The 27104-nt window shown below is 39.6% G+C and overlaps 1 protein-coding gene across 1 annotated transcript in view; it reads right to left on the bottom strand.

Moving 5' to 3' along the window:
• col4a5 (collagen, type IV, alpha 5 (Alport syndrome)) overlaps window positions 1-27104 on the bottom strand; it is a 45984-nt gene that overhangs the window by 12039 nt on the left and 6841 nt on the right. Inside the window, exons 2-32 of the mRNA XM_054601867.1 lie at window positions 13197-13253; window positions 13023-13112; window positions 12568-12612; window positions 12248-12292; window positions 11724-11786; window positions 11292-11345; window positions 11173-11199; window positions 10699-10779; window positions 10082-10144; window positions 9907-9942; window positions 9269-9310; window positions 9059-9151; window positions 8371-8424; window positions 8193-8249; window positions 7745-7789; window positions 7590-7643; window positions 7448-7489; window positions 6671-6764; window positions 6226-6510; window positions 5885-5974; window positions 5699-5769; window positions 5230-5421; window positions 4990-5158; window positions 3727-3819; window positions 3524-3628; window positions 3265-3362; window positions 2769-2919; window positions 2546-2659; window positions 1262-1429; window positions 377-466; window positions 85-231 (exon numbers count right to left, since the gene is read on the bottom strand). Of these exons, the coding sequence (XP_054457842.1) occupies window positions 85-231; window positions 377-466; window positions 1262-1429; window positions 2546-2659; window positions 2769-2919; window positions 3265-3362; window positions 3524-3628; window positions 3727-3819; window positions 4990-5158; window positions 5230-5421; window positions 5699-5769; window positions 5885-5974; window positions 6226-6510; window positions 6671-6764; window positions 7448-7489; window positions 7590-7643; window positions 7745-7789; window positions 8193-8249; window positions 8371-8424; window positions 9059-9151; window positions 9269-9310; window positions 9907-9942; window positions 10082-10144; window positions 10699-10779; window positions 11173-11199; window positions 11292-11345; window positions 11724-11786; window positions 12248-12292; window positions 12568-12612; window positions 13023-13112; window positions 13197-13253 (2815 nt within the window). The remainder of the gene's footprint in view (window positions 1-84; window positions 232-376; window positions 467-1261; window positions 1430-2545; window positions 2660-2768; window positions 2920-3264; window positions 3363-3523; window positions 3629-3726; window positions 3820-4989; window positions 5159-5229; window positions 5422-5698; window positions 5770-5884; window positions 5975-6225; window positions 6511-6670; window positions 6765-7447; window positions 7490-7589; window positions 7644-7744; window positions 7790-8192; window positions 8250-8370; window positions 8425-9058; window positions 9152-9268; window positions 9311-9906; window positions 9943-10081; window positions 10145-10698; window positions 10780-11172; window positions 11200-11291; window positions 11346-11723; window positions 11787-12247; window positions 12293-12567; window positions 12613-13022; window positions 13113-13196; window positions 13254-27104) is intronic.

Genomic DNA, 27104 nt, shown 5'->3' on the forward strand with positions numbered 1-27104 from the left:
AACAGTGAGTCGTAATTGAATATTTGTTGTGTCCTTTTAAAATGTTTTATATTTGGGCCTCAGCGAAGGTGTTTTAAGCCGTACCTGGTATTCCAGGGTCTCCTTTGGATCCTTTTATCTCAGCTGGTCGCTCGCTGCTTCCCGGGGGTCCCTGGAGGCCAGGCTCACCTCTGTCTCCTTTAAAACCGGGACCGCCGGGATTGCCGTCTCTGCCTGGGAATCCAGGATCACCTGAAGAGGATCACGTGAGAATTAGTGAAGTTTAGCGGTCATCAGCGAGGTCCCTTTGGTCCTTTTTCCCTTTAAAAGCTTATTTTAAAAGTTGTTGGTAACATAACTTTGGACATGCTACATGTGTGTAGTTATGAGTGAACACCTTTGGGTCCTGAAAAGCCGGGCCCTCCTGGGCCTCCTGGTCCTCCAGAAGGTCCTGGGGTTCCCATGGGACCCATGTCTCCTTTCTGACCTGCAGCCAGACATCAGAGCAGAACATTTAAATATTCAATAACATCATCCATCAAGCTATCAGTTACAAAAGGGCAGTCATATAGTGAGAATCATAACCCGCTTTGTTGGTCAGGTGTGCAGATACAGAGGATTTGACTAAGTTCTCTGCGTCTTTCTTAATGTGCTTATAAAGACACAGACAACAAAGCTGCACAGATAAATGTAAAGAATAAACACCAAAAATAGGTGCCAATATAAATATTAGATTAATGTATATAAAAAGCAGAAATGACCCCACAATAAAATAATAAGTCAAACGTCTATGTATTTGTTGGGTGATATGGAGAAAATAAAATATTGCAATATTTATGACCAAATTTCTCAATATTGACATTGCAACAATATTGTATAGTTGATAATTGGTGCTTTCACACAATGAGATTATTATTATTTTTTTTTTTACAAATAGCCATCAGCAGTGTGGATGTAATCACTAGTAGATCAGATAGAAAAGTCTGGTAAATTGAGATTGAGAAAAATCACTTTACTGTAATGCAGCATTAAAACCAGGAAAGTCAACAAATAAATCCAAAATCTAGATCTCGTCTTATATCACAATATTAACATAATACCAATACATTACCCAGCTCTAATGTGAAGACGTCTTGATGAAACATCACTGTGAGGTTTTCTGTCTATATTCTCGAAGATGTACATGAGGCCCTCGCATCATTAGTTAGCCAACTGGCTAACCAGCTAGCCTGTGGCATTTACAGTTAGTGTCTGAGTCCCTGTTGTTAGCATTAGTTCTAACCTGGCAGTCCAGGCAGGCCATCCCGTCCAGGTCCTCCAGGAGGTCCTGACGTTCCGATTGAGCCGGGGGAACCTGGGAAACCGGGACTTCCTCTGTCTCCTGGCAGTCCTGGGATGTCTTGACCTGGAGAGCCGGGGTCACCCTTGTTTCCGTTGGATCCAGGGAATCCTATAATGATGATATCAAGATTTCAGGGCCTGGATAAAGGAACTGAGGCTTTATTCCCCTACCTAAAAATCATTAAAAACAAAATGGAGTGACTCCTTCACGGTGTATTTTAACAACACAAACATACATTGTCACGTGTAGTGTGTGTCACCGTTAACTGGCCATCGACCAGCACCAGCATTTGGTTACAGAACCTTTCTCGCCTTGGCATCAGAGGGGTCACCGGTAAGGGAGGGGCGTGTGTTCAAAGCACAGAGGGCGGAGCGTCGGAGGAGAACAAATATATATATATATATATATATATATATATATATATATATATATATGCATTAAATGCATTTCAAATTCTACATTAAGCCGCTTTTCAAACACTCTGAATAGGCACCGAAGCTCTGACAGAAAGAAAAAGCTTGTGTCCAATAGCAACCAATGCATGCTCAGAGCGTTCCAACATTTTGGTTGGATTTGTGTTAGTTTTTGTTTTTTGTGTTCATTCCAAAGGAAGAGCGGTGTGAAGTTAAATACCGGTGAACCGGAACTCTATGGAGGTTAGTTTACAATCGTTGTGCTCGCGAAGAAAGAGCCTTGATTGGTGTTGAAATGGTGAAAGGACCTGACGTGTGGAGGAGGGTGGTGCAGCCAAGGGTGAGAGAGCTGTGACATTTCTTTTTGTCGGTGGAGTTTTTAAAAAACAAAAAGGTGGCCCTCCAATGACATAGATCGACGTGGGTTTCCATGGTAACCGTGATGCACGCATAATCAAACCCATTCACCTCGATCACCAACACACCCTGAGAGGATGAGCGTGTTTTCAAAACAGGTCAACCCTCAGACCCTCCGTCTGGTGCTCAGGTGCTCAGTGGGAAACATTTAGTTTGAACCCCTTGAACCAAATCAACATCCAGATGCCTCAACAAGCTGGGTGGTCATGCAAAGTCCTTGGTGACTTTCCAGCCAAATAAATAACAAATATTTACATACAAAAAATACAAAACAAAATGAAAACAGAACAAGTCTCACTGTTGCAAACAAAATCGGTTGAGACAAATAATATCTGCGTTAGATCGTAGTTTTGAGATACGCTTATGTAAGAAAAAACAGCCTTATGTATCTGACCTGGTGGTCCCATCGGGCCAGTGGATCCAGGGGGGCCTGGCGGACCCACTGAGCCAGAGGTGGGGGATCCAGGTGGGCCACGAGCTCCAGGTATACCAGGTGTACCGGGGTCACCTGGACAGAGACGGATGAGAAAGTCATTGTCAGCTCAGGCGTACTGTTGGCTCAAATGTGTTTTGCTCGGATACATGTGCGTATCCATGGTGACAGAACTGCAGAATACCTTTAGATCCCGGAGAGCCATCAAATCCAGATCGTCCAGGTGAACCGGGGCCGCCAGGGAAGCCGGGGTCTCCCTTTGGTCCGGTGAAACCTTTACCTCCAGGAACTCCTGGTTGACCTGGGGGGCCGGGAAGGCCAAAGCCAGGCTCACCCTGTCACACACACACACAGACACACACACACACACACACACACACACACACACACACACACACACACACACACACACACACACACACAGAGGAGACAAGTGTAAAATAAGTATACTTTTCTTTAAAATATCCCGGGAAGTTTTGCCGGTCTTGCTTTTTGGCATTATGTATTTTGAGGAATAAACTCCAATTTATTAAATGTAATAAATAGAGTCCTTGTTTTTGTTCCGTTTCTCACAAAAGACTCCAGGTTTTTTTTGTTATTCTATTTGGTATTCACCTTTTTCATGTGAATTTCCTATTATTCTAAATTAAGCCTTTTTATCCGTCCATCTATCTACATACCTTGGGTCCAGGAAATCCAGGCTGGCCAGGGAGTCCATCTACTCCTGGTCTACCTGGTCCAGCAGAAGCACCTGGCTGGCCGGAGATACCTGGGAATCCTGCAGGAGAAAAATAAATAAAAAGGGGGTGTTTAAAAGAAAAATCATGGAAGACAAAAAAGCATGAGGAGGAGGCATAAGACAAACTGAGAAGAGCATGTGAAGGTCAAGGAGAGGTGGAGGGAAAAGGAAGAAGGAGGAGTGTTTAATGGTGTCTTTACCTTTAACTCCTGGGGGTCCTGGGAGTCCGATGCCCGAGAGTCCAGGTTCCCCCTTTATTCCTGGTGAACCAGGGAAACCATTCTGTCCGGGCTGACCTGGGCTACCTGTCCAATAAAACAACAGAAACATGCGTCACCGTGGTTACCTAGAGTGAGCGATGCATGAAAACACAAACTTTACTGTCAAAATAACATCTGCGTACCTGATGAACCGGGCCCTCCTGGGGAACCGTCCAATCCTCTGGGTCCAGGTAAGCCTTTCTCAGCCACCGTCAGTCCTGGTTCACCTTTAGTACCTGCATGGCAAAAATTCAGTGAGGTGAGATTACGGATTCTCTTGTTAAGGGAAAAAAAAACAGAGAGTACCGGATTATAGGGGTGCAACGGATCATAAAACTTACGGTTCACGGAAAGGATAAGCACAAAATAAAAAAGGGAGTAAATGTAACATTTAAAGATCCCCGATCACGCTTTTTATGCAGCCGATACCAAATGCTAATCATTGCTAATCATAATCCATGTTGGCGGATACAGATTTTTTTTTGGTTTTATTTAAATTATAGCAGCTGATCTACAAAGCTTCAGACTATTTATTTCGCCACATTCCAAAAAATGATTTCATTATTTAGTCAGTGTAAACCATTAAATATTCTAAATGTTATCCTTTTACTCTTTTATTGTCATGTTATGAGCACATAAACAAAAAATTCAAAAGATAAGGAAATAAAAGATTGTATTTTTATTGATTAAAAAAAGTAGTAGTAAAGTGGTAGTTTTAATGATGTATTATAATCTGCTTAGAACTAGTGTTAGGAAGTTAAACAGCTCATAATTCCCTCTTTAATATCTATTTCATGTTGTTGCAAAAACATCTCCTTCAAAACACTAAATTTAGAAAAGTTTCTCACCAAAAACTACATTTTACAAGATTACATGGTAACTTTGTAATTTATCTTCACCCAATACTCATTTTCACTGAACGGAGCCTGAACGCATCGTAATGTAACTGAATGGCAGCACTGTTACCAGCTCTCCTCCTGTCAATTTAAACATGGATTTGTTGTTCTGTGTAACATCATCAGGGATCGTCCAACAGAAAGCATAAATGCTGATGTCCTGATTGCATTTTTTTTTGTTTTTACAGAATATCAGCCGATAACGATCGTCAGTAAAACTTTATTTAACACTGTGTTGGTGACGGGTTCCGTCCGTAACATAATAATAATATTAAATGATTTATTAAATGGATGGTTTCAGTTTGCAGATAAATGGCAACGTGTACTGGTACTAATTATAATATGAGTGACATCACAACACTGTAATATGGATTGTTTTGATTCAGCTCTGCCGCAGGTTGAAGGAGGAGGAATACTCAGAGATGGGCAGCAGGATGTTGCTTTGGATGTGAACACAGATTTTTTTTTTATTTGGATCGTCACTAAATCATTTAAAAAATGTCTTCTTACCGGGTGCACCAGAACCTCCAGGTCTTCCTGAGACGCCCTGGATGCCTTTCTCTCCTGAGGATCCCTGAGGTCCATAGCCAGGGCTTCCTGGAGGACCCCTGTCTCCTGGGATACCTGGGGAGCCTGACTCACCGGGGACACCTCGTTCTCCTTTCACCAGCAGAGAGCCCTGTGGAACACATAATTAAGCATCAAACGGGTCTAAATCCTGATCTAAATGATGCAGTGAAAGCCACCTACGGGAGTTCCTTTGGCTCCAGGATTTCCAGGCTGTCCGTCGCGACCGGGTCGACCGTCCAGACCGGGGAGACCGGGTGATCCGGGGAAACCAGTGTCACCCTTCTCTCCCCGCCCACCGCCTATTGTGATGGCATCGCCTGGGTCTCCCTTCTCCCCGGGGAATCCTGGAGAACCTTGAGGACCGGCGGAGCCCTGGAAAGTAGAAGAAAGTCAGAAATGTTCACTCAAACTCTGACTCCTGGCCAGGAATGTAAGATAACGGTTGACATTAGAAAGTAATATTAGCTTTATATTATACGATTCATTAATGTGAGATAATAACAAAATATAATAGATATTAAGACCTTCATTTAAAGCTCAAAGAATATCTGAAGAGTAGAATATTTATTCCCCAGATAACAGTGTGCATGTAACAAATATCTGTTCTAAGGTGACATTTGCTGCTATAGGAAAAGCAAAAAGTACTAACGGAGGGTCCAACGCCACCAGGCGTTCCTGGATATCCTCTGTCTCCTTTGTTACCGGGGCCGCCCGGAGATCCTGATGGAGGACAGGGAAGTAGAAACTTGGCGGCTTTTTCATAAACCTACTTCCTTTCAAAGATTTTATACATAAAGCTCTGTCTGGTGGGAATGTGTTTAGATGTGCTTGTTACCGGGGAATCCGGGCTGTCCTGCAGGTCCTGGGGGTCCTGGGATGCCGCTGGAATCGCGGAAGCAGTTCTCACAGGTGTCGCCCTTTTCACCTGGAAGAACAAGAGATCACTAAGGTTGGTGTTTTATAGTGTGGTGGAGCACTGGAAGGGTGAGGATTGAATCCACTTCTTTATCTTTTATTATTTTATGAGATTTTAGTTATAAGACCTGACAAAAACACAAGTTATGTTAACTTTTCTCTATTTTTTCATATCGTAGCTGTTATACTGTATATTAAGCCTTCATTTCTCGCACAGATTTTTTTGGGGGGATGAACACCAGCATCTCTATATTGTCTCACCTTTCTGGCCAGACCCTCCTGGGTAGCCTCTCTCTCCCTGCAGACCGGGACGCCCCGGCTCTCCAGTGAGGCAGTTTTGTCCTGAGGAGAAGCCCGGAGGTCCTGGGGGCCCCTGTGGTCCCTGCAAACCAGGAGACCCCGAACGTCCTGGCTGACCTGGCAGGGACAGCCCTGGGGGGCCGAGTTCTCCCTTCTGCCCTCTATCTCCTGGGAAGCCTGGAGGTCCGGGCTGACCACCACCTCCGATAGCTGGAAGTCCTGGTGCACCTGGAGGTCCGGATAAACCTGAAGAGGACGGGACCAATTCATTAAAAAGATATAAAAAATTTTGGTTTACCTTTCACGTCCGTTCGTTAGCTAGCATTTTAAGCGTTATTGAAACAACCTTTATACACCATATTCTATAATATATTTGAATGTTCTGTAACTGAGTGAGCGTGTTTACCTGCTGGTCCTCTCTCTCCTTTGCTTCCAGGTGATCCGGGGTAGCCGGGTTCACCTTTGGGGCCGATCAGACCTCCTGCCTGGCTACCGAGCACCTGGTGGGACAATGAGACATAAAACATATTCAGAAGAAACGCATCACACTCACTCAAACTGATTACATTTTTCTACCAAGAAATACTATATTTATTTTATTAAGAAAAGTATGTAAAAAAAATCAAGTAAGAAAAAAAGAGCATTACTATGCAATATTATTATTTTAATATATAGGGAAAAATCAAATTCAATCAATATGAGAATTAGGGAAATATCACCACCTAGTGGTCAGAAGAATATAATGCACGGAGCACAATTTTCTGTCTTTTGATTGCTTCCACTTTTCTAATTGATTTACACACCAGATGCTGGTATTGGTTTTAATCTATTTATTAAAAAAATATACTTTTTATTAATAAATAATATAAAACATAAGCTTGATGCATAGATATGTTCCTACCTAGTGGTCAAAAAGATGAAGTGCACAAAGACTTGCACAAGGGATTATTTTCTCGATAGTTATTTTCTTTATTATCTTATTATCCATCTGTCAACTGCCTTGCTAAAGAGTACGTGTATCATTCATACAGTTTCCCTGGTCATGGAAAAATAAATCTCGACGGCAACTTTGCAAACTATATCTGCTCATAAAGACCTGCTGATAGTGCCATACAAAAGCTAGAAGTGGATCTTAAATTCACATTGTCTTAAATGTTAAATGAGATAAATGTAGAATACACACCAGTCCTGGTGGGCCTGGGTATCCAGGATCACCTTTAAATCCCTAAAAAAAGAAAAGAAAGGAGGGGCAGGGGGAAGTTATCAAAACAATCCATGACATCACCTTATGAATATAGTTTTAAAAGTAGTAGAAAAAAACCCACTCTCTCTCCATCCCTGCCTGGAGGACCTGGCAGGCCTGACTCTCCTGTGCCTCCCTGATAGTGAAAAAAGGACACAAATAGAAAGTTTGACATGTAAATAAGAGATTAGTAAACAGAAAGTGTTTAGAATTGTGGAGTTTGTTGGCAGAACTCACGGGGAAGCCTGGAGGACCGGGGTCGCCGTCTTTGCCTGATTTGCCCTGCAGATAGAAGAAAAACAGTGATCAGGCTTTAAGGTCTTGGCAAACATTTCTGATTTTGTAAATATAACCTGTACTAAAAGTATTAAAATGTGTCTAAAGTCTAGTGCCTCTATCAACAAAGTTAAGACCGTACGAGTAAGGATAATATTTTGGGAAAGTAAGGACATTTTAGCCCGTCCTCGCATCTTCAAGTTGTTTGAATGGTAAGTTTTAGTTTTACTCCAATGTCAGTAGAGGAATTCCCGGTGATTTTAGATGATTTAACAAGTACTTTGAAGCACACTGAGGCTTTGAGAATTAAGTGCAGCTTTGGGAAAGGGTTAAGGTTTAGACCTATAGATGTCAAAGGGATATATTATTTATAGAAGTACATATATACTCATGTGTGATCTGTACTTACTCGTTTTCCTGCTTCTCCTGGATCTCCTTTGCCTCCTTTCTGGCCACCTGAGGGACCCTACAAGAAACAGCATCAGCAATAAGTTTTCTTCTGTTTCTATATTTCCATATTTTGGTGCACTTATAACCTGAAGGAATCAATAACATCAGGATGTTCGTAGGTGGGAATAGATACTTACAGGGGGTCCTGGATAGCCTGGATCGCCGGAGGAACCGGGAAGACCTGGGTCACCCTGCAGAGAAAGAGTTCAAAGTTTCAACCAAACTGTTTGAGTGATTGAAAAAGCCCTTAAATGATCCATAAAACAGCATCAAATTGTTATCGGACAATCAATGATGTAACTAATTTCTGTGCTTTTATGAGTTTGTAGCTTCATGCATAATCCAATACGGTGAAAATGTGAGCAAAACAAAGTGAGGAAAAATCTAAAAGAGTCTAACTATTCTGAATGGAGCGACCGGTGAAGGAATTATCCGTCGCCATCTAGTGGCTGAAGTGAAAGTTGCAGTTTCCAACAGTTTATACAGAACTTTTAAGAAAACAGATGCAAAAGTTGATGCATTTGTGGAAATGTTGATATAATTATTGTTTTGGCCTGAACCCTGATGTAAACATGTGTTGCATTTTACATTTGTTCACATATTTTAACATAAATTATATCAATTTGGGCTTTAATCAGCCTATTTGAAGCCAATTTTGTCACCTTGCAGTCATTTAAATTTAGTTTGCGGTCACTTTTCAGATCCAAACGAGCTCTGATGCAGCTTAACAACTGAAGCAAAGCTATTCATTACAAAGCTGTTTATTTATTTTATGTATTTAATGCACGATTGGGGTCACTCTCAGTGCTGATCTGGCCGTGTTACCTTGTCTCCTCTCTGAATCTCTGTCTCCGGCGGTTTCTTCTGTTCTCCGACTTGCCCTGGAGGACCAGGAGGCCCTTGCAGACCTGGTTCACCCTGTGTTCACACACACACACACACACACACACACACACACACACACACAAGATGAGATGAATGAGCTAGCGTTTCAAACTTTTTAATTAACTTTCACACTGGTAACACGGTAAATACCTTCTCTCCTTTGGGCCCTTGGAAGTTCAATCCCATGTTTCCCTGTTGGAGAAAGCAGGAAAACAAAAAGCTCTCAGTTTCAGAATAAGAAAAGATGAGAAAATGACAAAGAGGATTCATGTAGAGCAAATGTGAGATTATGACCCACCTGACTCTGCTTCTGATTGAGGTTTTATTAATTAAAAGGCCTTTACTGGTTTTTGACCCCCTTACATTGCTATATTGGTGTCTTCTTATGTGGTGTCCTCAACCTCAATTCATTTCCAAGTTAAAATAAAGTTGAATGAATGAATGAATGAATGAATGGCTAGTACTGTTGATGGCGATGGAAAATGTGTCAATTTATAGTGATTTTAACAAGATGTGGATGTTTTCATCGCGATGGCAGACTTCTTGTTTAGTGTTCTCATATATATATATTACAATTTCCTGATATATATTTCATGTTTCAATGCATGTTGCCTGCATGGATGGAATAAAGCTGAAGATGTGTTGGAGATTTAAATTGTGTGATTTGGTGATAATAATTCAACTTATTAACATGATTAACAAGACAATTTTAAAAATGGCATTTCATATTTAAAGGTTTTTTTGACCAAAGTTGTAAAATCTGTTTTTCTGTCAACGTTTGAACTCACCTTTGGTCCTTGAAGACCTGGAGGACCTGGACGACCCTGGAAAACAAGGTTGTTGGACAAACTTTTACTTGTGCAAACTTTAATTGTTCAACTGCTCATTAAACTGAATGGAAAAATACGTGTGAAATAAAGAATTTAGAGGGTGATGTGATGTTTTTGCAGCAGCGTTCATTACCTCGTAGCCTCTGGGTCCTGGAGGGCCGAGTGGACCTTGCACACCGGGGGGTCCGGAAGTTCCCTGTGACATAAATACACAGACATAGTGTTAAAGTGGAAAGGTTACTATCCTATGAAAATAAATTGCTTTACAACGAGTGTATTTATGGGTACGGATATTTATTTATTGTCATTAGTTTTTACATAGTTTGTATAAGAGATATTAAGCACTTTTCTTTACTACCAGATAATTATTTGCAAAATTAGTCCTTATTTTATGGCTCAAGATACTTAAAAACATAATATTTTTGTAATATCTCATCATATAAATCATCAAATTTAATGAATAAGTGTCCATCATCATAAATATCCCCTTAACAGACATGTCTTCCGTCTTATTTGGCTTAAAGGTTGTAATAATCAACCTTTTTTGGCCATGTCACAGCGTCTCTCATGTCTTCTGTATCACCTTATCCAGCTCTTTGTTGAAGCTATATGATGTTACCAATGTCCGTTATTCACTGACATATTTGGTATCTTTGGGAACTTTTGTATCTCCACTAAATAATGTTTGAACAAAGTTTGGCTGCACAGTATGAGTCATTTTAAGAGGTTCAAATATAAAAAACAACTCACAGGAACTCCTGGCAATCCGGGCAATCCCACTGATCCTTTCTCTCCAAAACGATTGGTGGAGATCACGTCACCTGGGTCGCCCTGTAGGAGAGGGAATCAGAACCAGAGGAAGCTGTTAGACATGAAACATCAGAGGCATTGGAGCAAAGAGGCTACAAAACATCTGCTAATTCTTGAAGGTTTGTTTTTTCTAAATATCAGAGACTGTTTCTCTGTCTGTTTTGCTAAATTCTTATCAAATTAAACAGCATCATCTTGTGGCAAAAACACAAAAAAAAACATATAAACAAAAAACAAATTCACTAAAGAAGACCCAATAAGTCAAAAGGAGCAGTTTGTGTCTCTTTATAACAATGGCCGCCTATGCGAACACTGGCAGAAGAACATTTGCAAAGATTTTAACAAACAACAATTTCTATTTCCTAAGCGTTGATTCTATGTGCCAATAAAAATGATAAAGGTGAGAAAGGTTACCTTTTGTCCTGGCAGACCAGGTGGACCCTGAAAAGGAGAAAAAGGAGAAAATGTTAAAGAATATAAATTATTTAACAGTCTGATAACAAACAAAACTCTCTTTAACGCTGCAAACTCACCGATCGCCCTTGCTGTCCGGGAATTCCTGAATTTCCTGGGAAACCCCTGTCACCCTAGAGAGAGGAGGAACCCATTTAACATACAACATATAGATTATATATAATATGCATAAAATATATATAGAACTGCGTACGTTGAGTTAAGATCTATATTGTCAAAGCCAATAAAAGGGTGCATTCATGGCATTACAGAGGCTTTTCCAATGTGAGAATAATACAAATCTGGCAAAATTCCCTCAAAATGTAAATAATAAATTCAGTCACAAATGAACTTTGATCGAAAATCATTACAAATTATTGTTTATTAAATATCATATCAGAAGCAACTCAAATTTGACTCATTTTGCAGACATTTTCAGAAGGTATTTAATTTACTGTCATTTATTCCAAATGCATTCATTATTTTTTTCTAAAAGACTTTTCATCAGATACCTTTGTCCCGTTGCAACCCGGTATTCCTCTCGGGCCTGGAGGTCCGTCCAGCCCTGGCAGACCCTGAAGAAACAGGAAGTAAACAGGAAGTTACATAACAAGAGCTACCTGGTTTTGTTTTTGCAAAGTAGTGTAAGAAATATTTCAGTAGGATTTTAAACAGGGGTGGAAATAAAGCATAACAAAAAAAAAAACATTTATTTGTGTGTACATGTTCATTTTAGGAGAAATTAAAAAAAAATCTGTTAATTTACTTTTACATTGGTAGTTTTTAAGTCATTATAAACCTTGTGTGAATGGAGCAAAATACTATATAAATATTATTCCATTAGGTTATCATTATTATATCTAAAGGTAAAACACGTTGCATCTACCTTAACTAATTACTAGTTTAAGAGTGGGCACATTAGCAATTATCGTGCTTATTGAAAGGGTAACGGCTATCAATAAAGGTAATTCAAAATAAGCGACCACTATAAGCGCTCTTTCCACCCCTGATTTGTTTATGATTTTGGAAAACTTACCGGAAGTCCTGGTGTTCCTGGAAATCCTGGCAATCCAGAGGGGCCCTGTTAGGAGGAAAATAATTATTAAAAATGTGAAATATAAATCCTGCAGAAGAGAAATCAGCTTCTACTTTCTTCATGACTTCAATGACTTTTAATTACGATGGGAAATGTGGACATCTGCTGGTCAGAGGAGGTTATTACAACTTGGAATTTCTCATTATTCAACCAACCAAACTGAAATCAAACTTTTTTTGTAGTTTGAATGGAGGAAAACGACCAGCAAATGAATGAAGGGGAACATTTGTCTCTGAAGTGATATACAGTAATGCACTTACTCTGATTCCTTTTGGACCATAAAGTCCTTGAGGTCCATCACTACCCTGAGAGGAAGAACAGACAATAAACTGGATTAGATGAAGAATATCTTGACGGATTTGTGTCCCTTTCAACAAGGATATAAAACTCTCCTGCACCAAAACACTTCCATCAGAGTCTCAGTTGTGTTTATTTATTCTCTTATTCAGAATTTTGATGACTTGGAACTTTTAAAAGGAAGGCAGAATTAAGACAAAGTAAAAGAAAAGTATTTCAAGGAAAATAGTGATACCAAGACTCATGCTTTGTCCAACCCCAAATAAAAGATCCTATTAGACCTACAATGTACACCTGAGTACTTGTACATGGAGTAGCTCTAAAAACAGTATTCAACCAAGCTAGAAATGCCAGACTCAGATCACACGTTCCAATTAAAAACCTTGTTAAACTTCATTAAAATCGTCCCCAAACCCACCTTCTCTCCTCTGCCCCCGATCGGCCCCTCAGGTCCAGGGAATCCTGGGACTCCTGGCTGTCCGGTGAGACCTGGGAAACCCCGCTCACCCTGCACACATCGACGCACGTACAGTTAACAAATGTTATCCTACAAAAAATATTCTCTTTAATATTATGCGTCTTTTTAGCCTACCTTGGTTCCTTTTACTCCGCTGCAGTCACATTTGGATCCCACGCAGCCATGGCAAGCCTGTTAGACGACAAGAAAAAGAGAGATAAATATTTATTTACTTAACTTTTATTCTCCTTTTTATATACATTTTCATATACATATCATACATAAGTCTTGTGGCAACAAAAACACTAACAACACCATCGACAATTTACATATATATATATATATGTATGTGTCACAAGATTAATATTAAACCATATGCTGCTCAAAATATTGACATTTTCTTGGAAAATAATCATAAAAATGTCTTTGTTTTCATGTTTTTGCTAGAGTTGTTTAGTTGGTGAATAATCTATATATATATATTATAATAGTATTATGCACATCTATAAGTTAAAGTGGGTGTTTTCATGCTGAAATCCACCAGTGTTACGTTCCTGCATGCTCCAGGTTAATATTTCTTCCCAGAGAAGGAGAATGTTTTTTTTTTTCCTGCAGGTTTGTTTAATGTTGAGATGCAAGGTCAGCGAAGACCGAAACGACACGCTAACCTCAAATAAAAAGTGTTTATCTTAAATAAAACAAAATGTATCTCTCCAGAAATCCTTCAGTTTTCTCAGCAGGGATTTTTTTTTTCTTCAGAGTGAGAAAGTTGTGGAAAAAAGGGTTAAGGAAAAAAGGGAGGGGTGGAAGCGGGAGTGCCAAGCTGTTGATTAACTTTTCCCATGGGTGTTGACACAGCGAATGCCAGACGGGCATCGATTGCACGCATGCCAGGCAGTCGGGTTGTGAGAGAGACCGACGGGTTAGTCGAGTCAGCATTCTTCTATGTCTGCAAAAGCTCTTTTTTTCCGTGTCCATGTTATTGTTTTTATTGTCAGTGTAGACCCCCGGGAGATTTCACTGTGTCATCCAATACATTTTCTGAATTTCTTCTTTTGACATTTATATCTGCAGTACACCTTTGGGCCACACGAAGGAGCCTTAATGTTGGTATTGCTCTGATAATTTAAATAATAAATAAATTGCATTCTGTTTGTTTTACTGATTAGAGGAGAGAACCGATAGCCTTAATGCTTACATGCATTTATTTGGTATCATTTATAAAGTATTAAACTTGTGACGCAGTTGTGATACTTCTGAAATATCTGGTTTAACTATTCAAGATAATATAAGTTCATGTGAAAATTGTAGGAAATAACTTTTTAGCTTGGACTGTTTTTTGAGAACCAATGGTCCAAAACTCAAATATCCTCAATATGCAGCGATATAGAAATAGCAGATTCTCACAGTTGAGAAGCAGAAACCTGCAAATATTTCTCTTTGTTAATCAAATAAAGTGTGACTTCATGGGCCAGATAGAACAGTGTGACATTGGAGGCTCTTATCTGCCGTCTCAGCTCAGTGATTCCCACAGTGAGATCACTGGAGGGAGGTTATTTGTTTTGTGACAACTTCCTGACTCCCAAAACAGCGTTACCTCACGGGCACCGAGTTTAAAACAAGCAACGTCTCATGTGAGGTCGAGCCAGCTGCTGAACAATCTGCTCAACATCTGGTTTTGTTCTTGGTCCAAATGACTGTCTTTACAAACCACAAAATGTCTCAGTCAGTTTTACCAACAGAATGAGTGGCAATGATCTCAACAGACATGTTGTATGTAGGGAGTAAGTGGCATGTTATTTTCTTTATTATTTATTAATTAATTTGAATCGTATTAGACAAAGAAAAGCTTCAAATTCTCACGTTTGAGAAGCAGATTTTTACTTGAAAAGTGAAGATTCACAACAGTAACAACAAAATTGGTTCAGCTCTCGTAACGATTATCATCTTTACATAAATATGTGTAATATGTATATATATGTATATGTATATTGACAACAGGGACCCCCAAAATAACGACCCAATTATGTTAAAAGCAGGTAATTAAAAGGAATTCATGTTCATTTTAGGTACAAGAAATAACCTGTGAATAGCTGCTGATTTAACAGCTTTCGGGGGGAAGCAATTAGCCAAATAATCCCTATAATAGTCTTATTAATCATCAATTATTAAGCAAAGAAATGCCTGACAAACTTTGTTTGTTTATTTGGCCAAAAATGCAAAATATTTGCTGATTTCAGCTTCTCAAATGTGAGGATTTTATGCTTTTCCTCTGTTTTATATCATTTTAAATGCAACATATTTGCGTTTTCAGTCTGTTTGTCGGACAAAGCAAACAATTTTCTACCCTGCAGATCTGTGTGTATGTAGTCGCGTCTTCCTGCAAGACTCGGAGGCCAAAGCAAGGCACTATTCACAGCCTGGGTTGAGGGTTTGATTCCCACCAGGACCCTTTCCTTCGGAGTCCTTTTTTTGATGCGATTAAAAGATGCACAGAATGTCTCATGTTGGTGGTAAACACAAAATGCAATCCGTTATCTGGACTGGAGGGTAGAGAGCTTACCAACACACACACATGCATGCCTGAATACGTTTGCACATGGTCGGCCAAGTGTGTGTGTGTATGTATGTGTGTGTGTGTAGGTGTTTTCACAAGCCCTGAATCTCCAGATTAGTCTCTGGTCTGCTACAGCTCAATGCAGTCTGCTCTCCCACGCCCAGGCCTGAAGCTCACTCTCTCTTCACCTCCATCTCTCTTTCTCTTCATCCATCGGTTTTATTGCCGTCTCTATATTCATCCCTCTTTCCCTCCCTTCGACATGCATTTATCCAGACAAGCATGACAGCGCTTGCTTGCTCTAATAAGCCTTTAAAACATTCATACTATGCTTAGATTTATGGACACACGCACAAATAGTTCTTTATTCTTTAACTATGAGTTACATAAAGGCTCTAAACCATAAACCATAAACTGGTTAAGCGTTCATTTAAGCCCCTTGCTGCTCAAGATTAAAAACTTAAAGGGTAAACGTAACTACTTCATGAAAAATATGTCAAAACAAGCTGCATGCATCATTGAGCGTATCAAAAATATTGGTGAGTTAAATGCATGAAGGCTTTTCAGATAAACAATGTCATACCATTCTAAAAGAGCTGCACTGACAGATTGTGGAGTATTATAATGATAAAAAAAATGGCTGGCTAGTTAGCTAGTTAGCTTGTCCATTTCCAGTTAGCTAGCTAGTCTCTGAAGCCCCATGGCCAAAGAGTAAACCAGTGGGACACATCTGGCCACAAACCAGCTGTTTGGGCTCATTTTTTTGCAACCAGCGTTGCATGAAAGCATGGTGGAATTAGGAAGCTAGCTAACTAGCCAGCCTAAATGAGGAACAATTACCATCTAAATGCTTCATCCACACACTCTTCACAACGTAGGAAAGCACTTTTCTATCGCCAGATAAGTGACGACCTTGTTTGGATCATTTTCTGTCACCAGTGTAGCATGAGAGCATGGTGGAATTAAAGCTAGCTAGGAAGCCAGCAATCTGCTAGTTAGTTTGCTAATTCCACAATGCTTTCATGCTACTCCGATTACAGAAAATGTATTTCTCCACTATGGTATTACTACTTTTACTACTGACTATAACTATAATAGACTCATGGTAGATATATAGAACATACTTTTTTTCCTCTTGAAATTCCCGATCACACGCTTAATGGAAGTATAACCTATATTATAAGTCATTTATCTATTTTATGACATTATGAATCTATTATAAGGACAGTGAACAATTTCCGTGGCCATAATAAAGGTAGTTTTTGCACGTTTTCTTGATCTAATAGCACGTTTTGTTTACTTCTAATACGAGTACTGTTTGATTTAATGCAAATATGTTTCCTTTTGGGGCGAAATAACAGACTACACAGAGCTGAAAATGAACGGATAAACCTGCCTGAATACAATGTTAAAGGCATCTCTCTCTCTCTCTCTCTCTCTCTCTCTCTCTCTCTCTCTCTCTCTCTCTCTCTCTCCATGCTCTTCCCTCCCTCCACCCTCTCATTTACCCGCACAGCACTGACGGGGGCATGTAATCCACTTAGAGAGGTCAGTGAGCTGCAGATATTTGCTCCACTCCCTCTGTCTCTATCTGTTCTCTTAGCTCTCTCTATCATGAGAGAGAGAAGAGACCCTTTACTTCAGTAAAAGTAGAACTGATAGTGACACCCACCCCCTCAAATAGATCTATTTATTATAAAACACTGGGGGGTGTTGTGATACAAGGATAAGATTATGTATATGAGTGTGTGTATAAGTGCATCTTTTTTTGCGGCTGTATGTCTGCAAGTATGTTTTTTTGATTTATGTGATTTAGTAATGACAGTTTTTAACATTTTTGGTTTGTATTATTTGTTATTATTATTATTATTATTATTAATTAATGCCTTGTTTATTCTTTTTTAAAATCAATTAAATGTAATCACAAAGAGTACTTTACTTTAGTACAATTTGAACGTACTTGTACATTACTTGAGTATTTTCATTTTTCGCTACTTTACTCTACAATTTAGAGGAAGATATTGTACTTTTTACTCCTCTACATGTATTTGATTCCTTTAGTTACTTTACACATTGGGCTTAACAAAACAAGAATAATGTGGATAATATATGATGAATTTAGAATATGGATTATGATATGATTATGTCAATGAAGTATTAAAAACTAGCTCGACAAGTAATGTACACAATAATGCATGAATAATTATAATACATCCAACAATATATTATTCTGAAATGGGCGTTTCTGCATAATGAGTATATTTAGTACTTTGAGTGTTTGTTGATACTTTCGTTCTTTTACTTAAGTAAGACTTTTCATGCAGGACTTTTACTGGTATTTCTACACCGTGGTATTGCTACTTTTACTTCAACAGAATATCAGAGTACTTCTTCCACTGCTGGCTAAAATCCACAATAAATGTAGATAAACGAGGGAGGATCATCTCAGAGGTTGATTGTTGTTCGTTAAACAAACGTGCATTAAAAAGCGAGGAGGAGCTATAGGTGTGTACAGAGTGATGGAGGGGGGAGTGCCAGGTGAGGAGGAGGAGGGGGGGAGGAGGGGGGGAGCGGAAGGCATGTACCCGGGGATTAAACCGCCGAGACTGGAATTCCCCGCTCATCAAAGACTGATGATTAGACACCTACACTGCCCTGCCCTGAATAACACACACACACGCACACGCGCACGCACACACACACACACACACACACACACACACACACACACACACACACACACACTGTAAATAGACAAATACTCTCATAAACATTAAACACAGCTGCAAAGACATCGAGTGTATTTCCATAATTAATACACACAAACTAATTGAACCACTTCAATTAAACCACAACTATTAACCTCTGCTTTCCAACACTAGAGCCCACATATTCACGCACACACACACACACACGCGTATATATATATAACTTTTTTTCCCTTTGTCTTTTCCGTTAAAATATGAAAAAGTAATTCAGAGTTTGGTAAGCGTTAATGCTGACAATTTGATGAAGAGAAGCTAAAGGATTGTGTTGTTGTAATGGTTTCATTTCATGTGCTCAGCACCTGTATGTGTGAGTGTGTGTCCTACTTTGTGTGTAGATGATGTGTGTGTGTGTGTGTGTGTGTATGTCCTTGTTCTGAGGAGTGGCACTCCATGCCGCTCAAACCGTTGATCCCTCTTTCATCGCCGCTGGACTTTGACTACTTCAAGGAACTGACGCCACGAGAGCGACCACCAAACCAAATATTTTCACTTCGACTAAAAAAGAAAATCCGACCATGTGTGTTTTGACTAACAGGGTCTTTAGAAGAGGAAGACCCCCGGCTGTCTTAACACACACACACTCACACATGCCGTCGTGCCACAGTGCCGGTCCAGGAATTCCATTGATATTCCCGGGAATTCTCTTTCTTCTGAACGCAATTTTCTCCCCCCCTCTCTTTTCTTTTCATTTGGTCTAATGAACGTTGACCCCAGTGACCTCCCACTGAGAGATACCTGCAGGGAGAGCACTTAAGCATCTTGAGGCACCAGACCTAGTTCATTTTGTGAGCAATTTGGGCCGCATCCACACGAGTGTATTATCGTTTTAAGACGCATAACTTTTGATACGTTCACGCGGTCCGCACTACTTCGGCATTTTAGAATAATGTTGTTTAAGCTAGCCGCTCTTGTGCAGTTCATTGCATAACGCTACTGCTGCATACATACCTGTTTACTGTGTACGTGAATGGTCGAGTGATACATGTTTTCAGTCGTGGTAGTATGGCGACAAAAAACTGCTCTGGGGCGGAGATTGTTTTAGTTTTAAAAGAAAAGGTTGTAGTGTGGATGTTGGTGGCAGTTTTCCATTTCCTCTCTGCTTCTTCCGTTATCCCCAAACACACTTTCTATGGAGAGTTTTGACTTTATACAACTAAAGAGGGAGTGGTAAACACACAACCCCACACACTGTAAACTATACTACAAATCTCTGACTGAGCAGTTGGTTGTCGGGGTTGCATTGTGGGTAATGTAGACTCCATGTTTGGACAAAAAAGAAGGTTGCAGCATCGATTTTTATTTTATCCTTAACCGTCCACTGTGACAGTCCACTGGGACAGTGTTCTGGGAGTGAAACGCAGTTATTTTAATTTATACTTTGGGCTTGCTCTTCTTTTGGTCTGAAGAGCAATAACAACAAAAACGTGGGAAAACCCATAATTAAACATATCTATCAAAGCTATGAGCAATTACAGCTGTGTTTTGAAGTTGTTTTTAAATATTTTAACTGTAAATCTTTCTATTTGATATTTATGTTTCTTGACTTTTGCAATACTATATCTATTTCCTTTTTTACTTGTATTGTTGCGCTCCAGAACACCTTACTAAAATTCCCTGCATGTGAAAACCTATTTATAATAAACCTTTTATCATTTAACCTTTTATACAATAAACCGGATTCTGATATAATCACAAGGGTTGGTTTGGATTGCAATCGTGCAAAGTTCACAAATCTCAAAAGCATGTCTGCAAACATTTCTGATCTTTTGTGGATCTGATCAACAGGGGAGGGTTGAATTCCTTCCTCTTGGAGACATGACAAACCCCCCCTGGCCTAGCTCGGCTCGGCACGGCCCTGACACAGGTTCGAACATGCCCCCTTCTACCATCCCATCTGCAGCGCTCCACATACATCACCACTTGTGCACTGCGCTCCGTCGCCAAGGGCAACAAATAAATTAGAGAGGGGAGTGGCAGGAATACCTGGATAGACTGAGAGGAGGAGAGAGGAGGGAGGAGACGAAGTTAAAGGAAGGGAGGAAAAAGGATGCATTCAGGGCCACGGTCAGAAAACTGAAAATCTGTGTGGTCTAAATTGTTGTTCTTCCTTTTGGGTTTCAGTTACGATAACAACAGCCCAAATAACAAGGGTGTGAATAGTCAGTTTTGAACAATCGTTATCCTTTTTTTAGGGTTTTAGTCTAGAGTTCATGACACGAGGAGCTCCAGCAGAACAAACAAGTCTATGTTTAAAGAAATCCCAAAGCTTCTCTTTCCAGTTTTGTCTCAATCTGTGTCTTATTAGGACCTGTAACTACGTCCAGCTGTAACATGTAACGTATCTACAACCACGTCCGCCTCTCTGCTCACGAGGGATTTTAGAAACATCAATCCAAACAAATCACAAGAAGAAGTTCAAGACAGTAAACCAGCAAGTTTACATTTAAGCACTTTGCACTGAGAGTCAACATCTGTGTAAACCTTCGAGCTTAACTGCTGCAGTGAAACCTGCATGGAGGTGCATCCATGTTTGGATGAGACGCAGCCTGGCCTTCAATATTTACCCCGAAGCCTCGGCTGTAGACAAAACAAGATAGTGCTGGATGTGCCCATAAATGATTGTTGAATATTACATCACATTTTTATATGTTAAGCTTATTCAGCTCCTGATTTTTAAACCCTTTGCACCTTAAGATTTATTCCTGTTAATGGCTTCTCTTTTATATTACTGGTATTTCGACTAAGTTTGTTGTAATTGCAATTAAATACATGAAGATCACCCTTTTAGTAGAACTACCGAGACTAGTCCAGACCACGACAAATAAATCAAGGTGAACAGGCACGTCCACATACTTTGGTACACATCCTTTTTCTTTTTCTTTACAAAGTACTTACTGTTGCATGCAGTATGCATTCAGTTTGGATATACTCAACTTTATCACACTAGTTATTCATGGCACCTTGAACTTTGACCCTCTTGCTCATGTATCTATATTCATATACTGTGGGTCAGAAAGTCTGTATATAAAACTATTATTAAATATATTTTTTATTTGTTTTCGGTTAAAAATAGGAGTCCTTATTCAGTTTTTTTGTGTGTACAGTGTCAGATAAACATCATTATTAGTATGATATTATGTTAAGATCTATTTTCTAGTGGTGGCTGCATAGGTTTGTTTCCAAAACGTGTGATCCAAACATAACTTAATTCATGATGACGAAACTAACTGAGTTATATTCATTGAAGAAAGATGATTACATAAAAACATTTAACTCATTTAATAAGCTGAATCACTTCATTCATACTGAGGTTCTCGTTCGCTGTTGGGAACATCCTGGTATTTTTGGCATACTGCATTACATACTTGTTCTTTTTCTGACACAGTAAATGTAGTATAGGTATTAAAACACAGTATGCTTCTACTTGTCCACCTGCAGTTCCACATCTTCACCACACGAGGGCGGTGACGACAGGAGGAAGCGTGCAGGTAAAGAGATGAAAAAGCATCTCAAGCCAGAATAAATAGACTTAACAGAAGTCAGATATTCGCAAATCAAAAGTCTATCAAAGCTATATATGTTTCTAGATGCCCTCTCCAGCCGTAGTTCGGTTCAGGCCCTAACATCTGCAACATGCTCCCTCTTGCTGCTCCAAGTCCTCAGTGTGAGATGTGATCTTGAGAAGAGGCAGGTCACAGCAGGTCCCTGCCATGCCCACATTTCTCTTAAACATCCTCACTTTAAAAGCAGACACAGCAGCCAAAATGTTTAGACTTACAGAGGGGAGGTTAAACTGTGAGGCCTTCTATTGTTTCTGCATTTAAAAAGAAGGAAAAGTTTAAATGTTTAGAGGGGAAACAACTTCAACCGGAGAATGCAAAGACAAAACATTTGCTGTCAAGGACTAGCTTCTCCGGATTAGCATGTTGGCATGTTAGCAAGCTTTAAAATGGTGGATATATCATTACGGTCTCATGAAAAACGTGCATACAAAATGTCAGCTCTTAACAAAATAAGAAAACAGCCCTATTATAAGCTTCGTGGCAATGTACACTTTAGATAAATGTATTTTTTATCTTAAAACAAGATCTTTTTTTGTTTGTTTTCCACTGGTTTACATCTGATCTGAACTCCTTCAGTTTATCTTTATTCCTCTTCCTGCTTTATCTTTTTCAGTCCCACATTTTTCTACCTTGCCGCTCCATCCATCCCTCCTCCTCCTCCTCCTCCTCCTCCTCCTCCTCCTCCTTCTTGTCTCCTACTGTGCTGTGACAGATGTCTGATATTTCCCATTGTTCTGACAGGTGGGGGGTCGGTCTATCTAGGAATGCCATGCACTTAATGTTGACATGCACAAACACACAAATACTTGTATAGAAGCAAAAAAAATAAAATAAGATACGTCTTGTCGTTGTCTTTTGAATTCCATTTCATATTGCACTTTATTGAAAAACAAAATTGCTTTTCAAAAGAGTCGGAGAGTTATTTTTTTCTTCCATCAACAGATGGTCTTGTTAAAAATCATATTGTATTTCTTTTCCAATTCCCTTTACCCACTACGTATAAATATAAACCAATATATGTATGTCAATAAAGGAAATTCAACAAGAGAGACAGAAAAATGAAGTTGAACCTGCCTTTTCTCACTACTCAACAACAATTGACAAATTAAAGGAAAAACCTGAATAAATGACCCGAGAAACATATCGAACAAATTGAAACAATCACTTCATAAGTTCACAGTCTTGAAGAATCTATAGCTAGGATCATTGAAGCTGTTCTGGAGGCTTAATAAAGTCACTTTATGTTGTTTTTTGTCACCCAACTGTGTATGTAAATCAATAAGCATGAATAAAACAGGCCACAAAGTCATTAAAAATGAGGACAAAACACCAATAAATACTTCAAAAACGATGTACAAGTCACAGTACTGTCCCTAAAAAGTCCTTTCAGGCAAAAGAAAGAAGCACAGAGAGAGAGGATGTCATAGAATAGCAGAAGAAGAAAAAATATACATCTTATGTAGAAATACGCGGTGGATTAGCTGCCTCCTGAATCCCTCCGTGTCACTAAACAATGTGAAAAATGCTCCAACAGAGACCTCAACATGCACCTTGCTCTGCTGCTGAACATTATCCTCTGACTGTATGCTAACGGCTTAGCTGCATACCAGCCGGCACGCTGACCTGCAGGATTAACTCCACCTGAGAGACACACACACACACACACACACACACACACGGCGTGCAGCTCAGTGTAAAGTACAAACAGTGTTTGTGACTCCTGTATGAACAGTACAAGTTATTAGGGTTTGACCCGGGACTCTGATCTGATGAAGAGGGAGGAAAGAAAGGAAGAGGATGTAGAGGCGAGGAAAGAAATGGACAAAGTGATGAAGGTGAAGAGTAAGAACAAGTCGTCCAAACTTTACTATAAAATAGTTTCATTAAAGCTGCATGAATTCATGTTTTTATACTGACAACGGATCAAAGAAAGAGCGTTTTATCATCTTTCAGCTCATTTTTAATGCTAAACACCCACGCTAAAAACACCCACTGTAACAAAACCCTACCTGAACAGCACCAAACAGCAGACAGGTGAACTTAGCAACTAGCTTGTGAACATAATGGAGCGTCTAGCAGCTAAAGAGACAGATATTTCTCTCAGGAGTTGGTGGAGACCAAAAACAGAGCTAAAAGTGGACTTACATTCATCAGGCGGACGTAAACACGAATACTAATGTTGCTTCGTGGATGCTAGATGTCAGCTTTATAAGATGATATATCAGATGTTGTGTTTACAGCTTGTTGTTGCCCGCCAGTTGCAGTAAAAAAAATAGTTCATGCCGGTTGGATTTAGGCACTAAAAGAGGCTGTTCTCATAAAGCGTTTGTAGCAATTCGAATGAAAAATGAAAGCCCTGTAATTTGTAAATATCTGACCAATCAAATCATATGTAATCCACGTTATCATTAAACAGGAAGTATTAAAATTGCAAAAAGTCACAAAAAGCGGGTGGAGTGGTCAAACAAACAGCCGTCCTTCACCCAGGTAACCGTTGTTCGTGTTGCGTGTGAAAGAAGAAGTCAACGTTCATTTATTTGTCACGTAACTTTCCTACTTAAACAACGCCACTTCCGTAGCTATGTTAATCCGAACCAAGATCTTTTCCTAAACCTAACTAAGACGTTTTGTTGCCTGAACCTAAAGTAGTTTTTTTCCTGTGAAGACAGACTTTTATTTTGAAAAGACTGTGTTTGCTCGAACAATAAGGAGTAAGTTTTCATAAGAAGCCAAACGAACTGTTGTATGAGACGGTATAATTATAGGAAAAAGGCTGTGAATGCATCCCACCATCCCTCCTAAAGGGTAGTCAGTGCTACAACAACATCACACTACTTCCAGCTTTTTGCTCCGTAGAGACCTGAGTCATAACTCTCTCCACCACAAGAGGTTCTTGTACGGAAAATGTAAACATGCCTCCATCGTTTTAGGCAACGAGTGAAGGAAGGAACATCCAGGGAGATTAAATATATGTCTATAGCCTGTCTTTTACTTTGAAATACCTCTGTCTGGACAAGTATATAAAAGGATATGTGATAGCGCTGTACTCTGACACAGTAGCCACACACACATATATACGCAGAAAACACACACACACTCCATACCACTTTTTCCCCATGTGGCTTTCGGGGAAGCCCTGTTTCCTCCTCAGAAGTGTGATTAGACAAACAGGTGTCCAAAATGGTAGAGAGAGCATTGAATGTGGAGAGAGAGAGAGTGAGAGGAGAGAGAAACAGAGGAGAAGAGAGAACCAGATGCCCTCCCACACTAAGGTCAGATCAGCTGCAGTCAAAACAGCTCTGCCTCTCTGAAGCAGCTCTGATGACTTCATTCATTCGTCCGTAGACGGCCGCAGACTGCAGGATAAGCTGTGTGTTTCAGAACTGTGTGTGTGTTTGTGTGTGTTATCGGTCCTCGCCATCAGAGATGAACAGATCTAGAAAGTTGGTGGAGAGATGGAGGCAGAGAGATGAAAGGTTCAAGAAGAAGCTATTTCATAACATGTAAAGTGAGGCGAACCGATTGGTGGACTTGGCTGTCAATCATCACATCAATACTCCTGTTAGCTATGAGTAAAATAAGTTATCATGGTTGTAACCCCGACTTGTGTTTGTATTATTATGGCGACCAAAGCAGCACAAGGTTTAACTCTTTACTGATACAAATGAATGCCTACTTCGTTAAGTTTTTCTAATACTTTTTGGAAAAATCACATTCATATAATCACATAAAGTTTGAATTATTAGCGGCATAGTTTGTAAAAGTTGGAATGATGTTGCCTCGATAAACCGTTGGTCGGAATTTGAATAAAAGCAGTTTTTGACTTCATATTTCCATGCAAATCTAAACTTTTTATGTTGAAAATCCACCAGAAATCTTGAAGTGTAAAGAAAAAGAAAATGTGGAGACTGCAGATTGGACATTTGAAGTTTCAGCTGAATTTTTATCTGCCATTTGGAGGATTTAATGTGCTAAAAGTTTTTTTGTGACTGCCAAGAAATATATTATAGAGGAAGTATTTTCTTCGATTTATATTCTAACGCCGGATTTGACAGCAAAACTATCCATTTGTTTGGAACGACGTAAGAGGAAATGAGAAAGTGAAATAGCAGGAAAGTTTGGAAACAAGGTGACTTTGTGTTTGACATTCCTCCTCCAATCTTGCAAAAAAAAATGCAAAGAGAAAGACTAGAGGAGTAACCATAGACACGGATGCAAAGCAGGGAGCAATAAAAAGGCGTTGAATGATGTGAAGACGAGGCCAGCGATCATCTTTGTTAATAAGTACTTCAGGGGAAGCTGTACAACACAGTTTTTAAGTAGGTGAGAGGAGAGGAGAGAAGGAGACATCTGTAGATCAAGGTCACCCGCTGATCTCAGACAGATTTAAACTCCTCCCTTCTTCTTCTTCTTCTTCTCTCCACAAAGAATGAATGCAAAACAATAAACGCTCCAGCTTTAGAGGACAGATATGTGATGCATTTCAACCCCTGCACCTTCTGCATTTATTTGCTCTTTAGATCCTTGTTGTTTTTCATTTTGCTTCTCCAGTCGAGCGTTATTGTTTTGCTTTTCACCTGAGGCGATATGTTTTTCACTTTGTCCCTTAAGCAGCTCTGTGTGTTTCCTTTGAGCTGTAAAACTTCGCTTTCTCTGCCAGAGAGGGGGAGGAAGGAGGGAGGGAGGGAGGACGGCATGTCTTGTGACTTTTCAGTGTAGGTGGACTTGGCCCAATGGATCACACACACACACACAAACACAAACACACACACAGCAATTTTTTTAAATAAAAAAAAGTATGCACAACTTCAATACAAGCTGAAAGTGAGTCCTGAACTTGAAAACACTTCCACACCTGCATCAATGATAAATAATCCTTCCACTTGCACAGCTGCCGCCTCCGTAAGACTTTCCGATTTGGATTATATGACAAATATTACATGAATCAAGATCCAGATGTCTGACTTTTCCCACCAGCACATGAACACAACATAGCAGTTGGCTAAAAATGCAAAAAAAAACAAATCTTGCAAACAGAATAGACAAAACGTTCCTATCCGAAAAACAGATTAAATCCCACACAAATGTCTTCTGCTGGTCTTAAGGAAAGAAAAAAACGCTTTCTAAGTGAGAAACAAACGAAATAAGATGAAGC

This window comes from Anoplopoma fimbria, chromosome 7 (assembly GCF_027596085.1).
Source record: "Anoplopoma fimbria isolate UVic2021 breed Golden Eagle Sablefish chromosome 7, Afim_UVic_2022, whole genome shotgun sequence".
Classification (NCBI taxonomy): Eukaryota; Metazoa; Chordata; class Actinopteri; order Perciformes; family Anoplopomatidae; genus Anoplopoma; species Anoplopoma fimbria.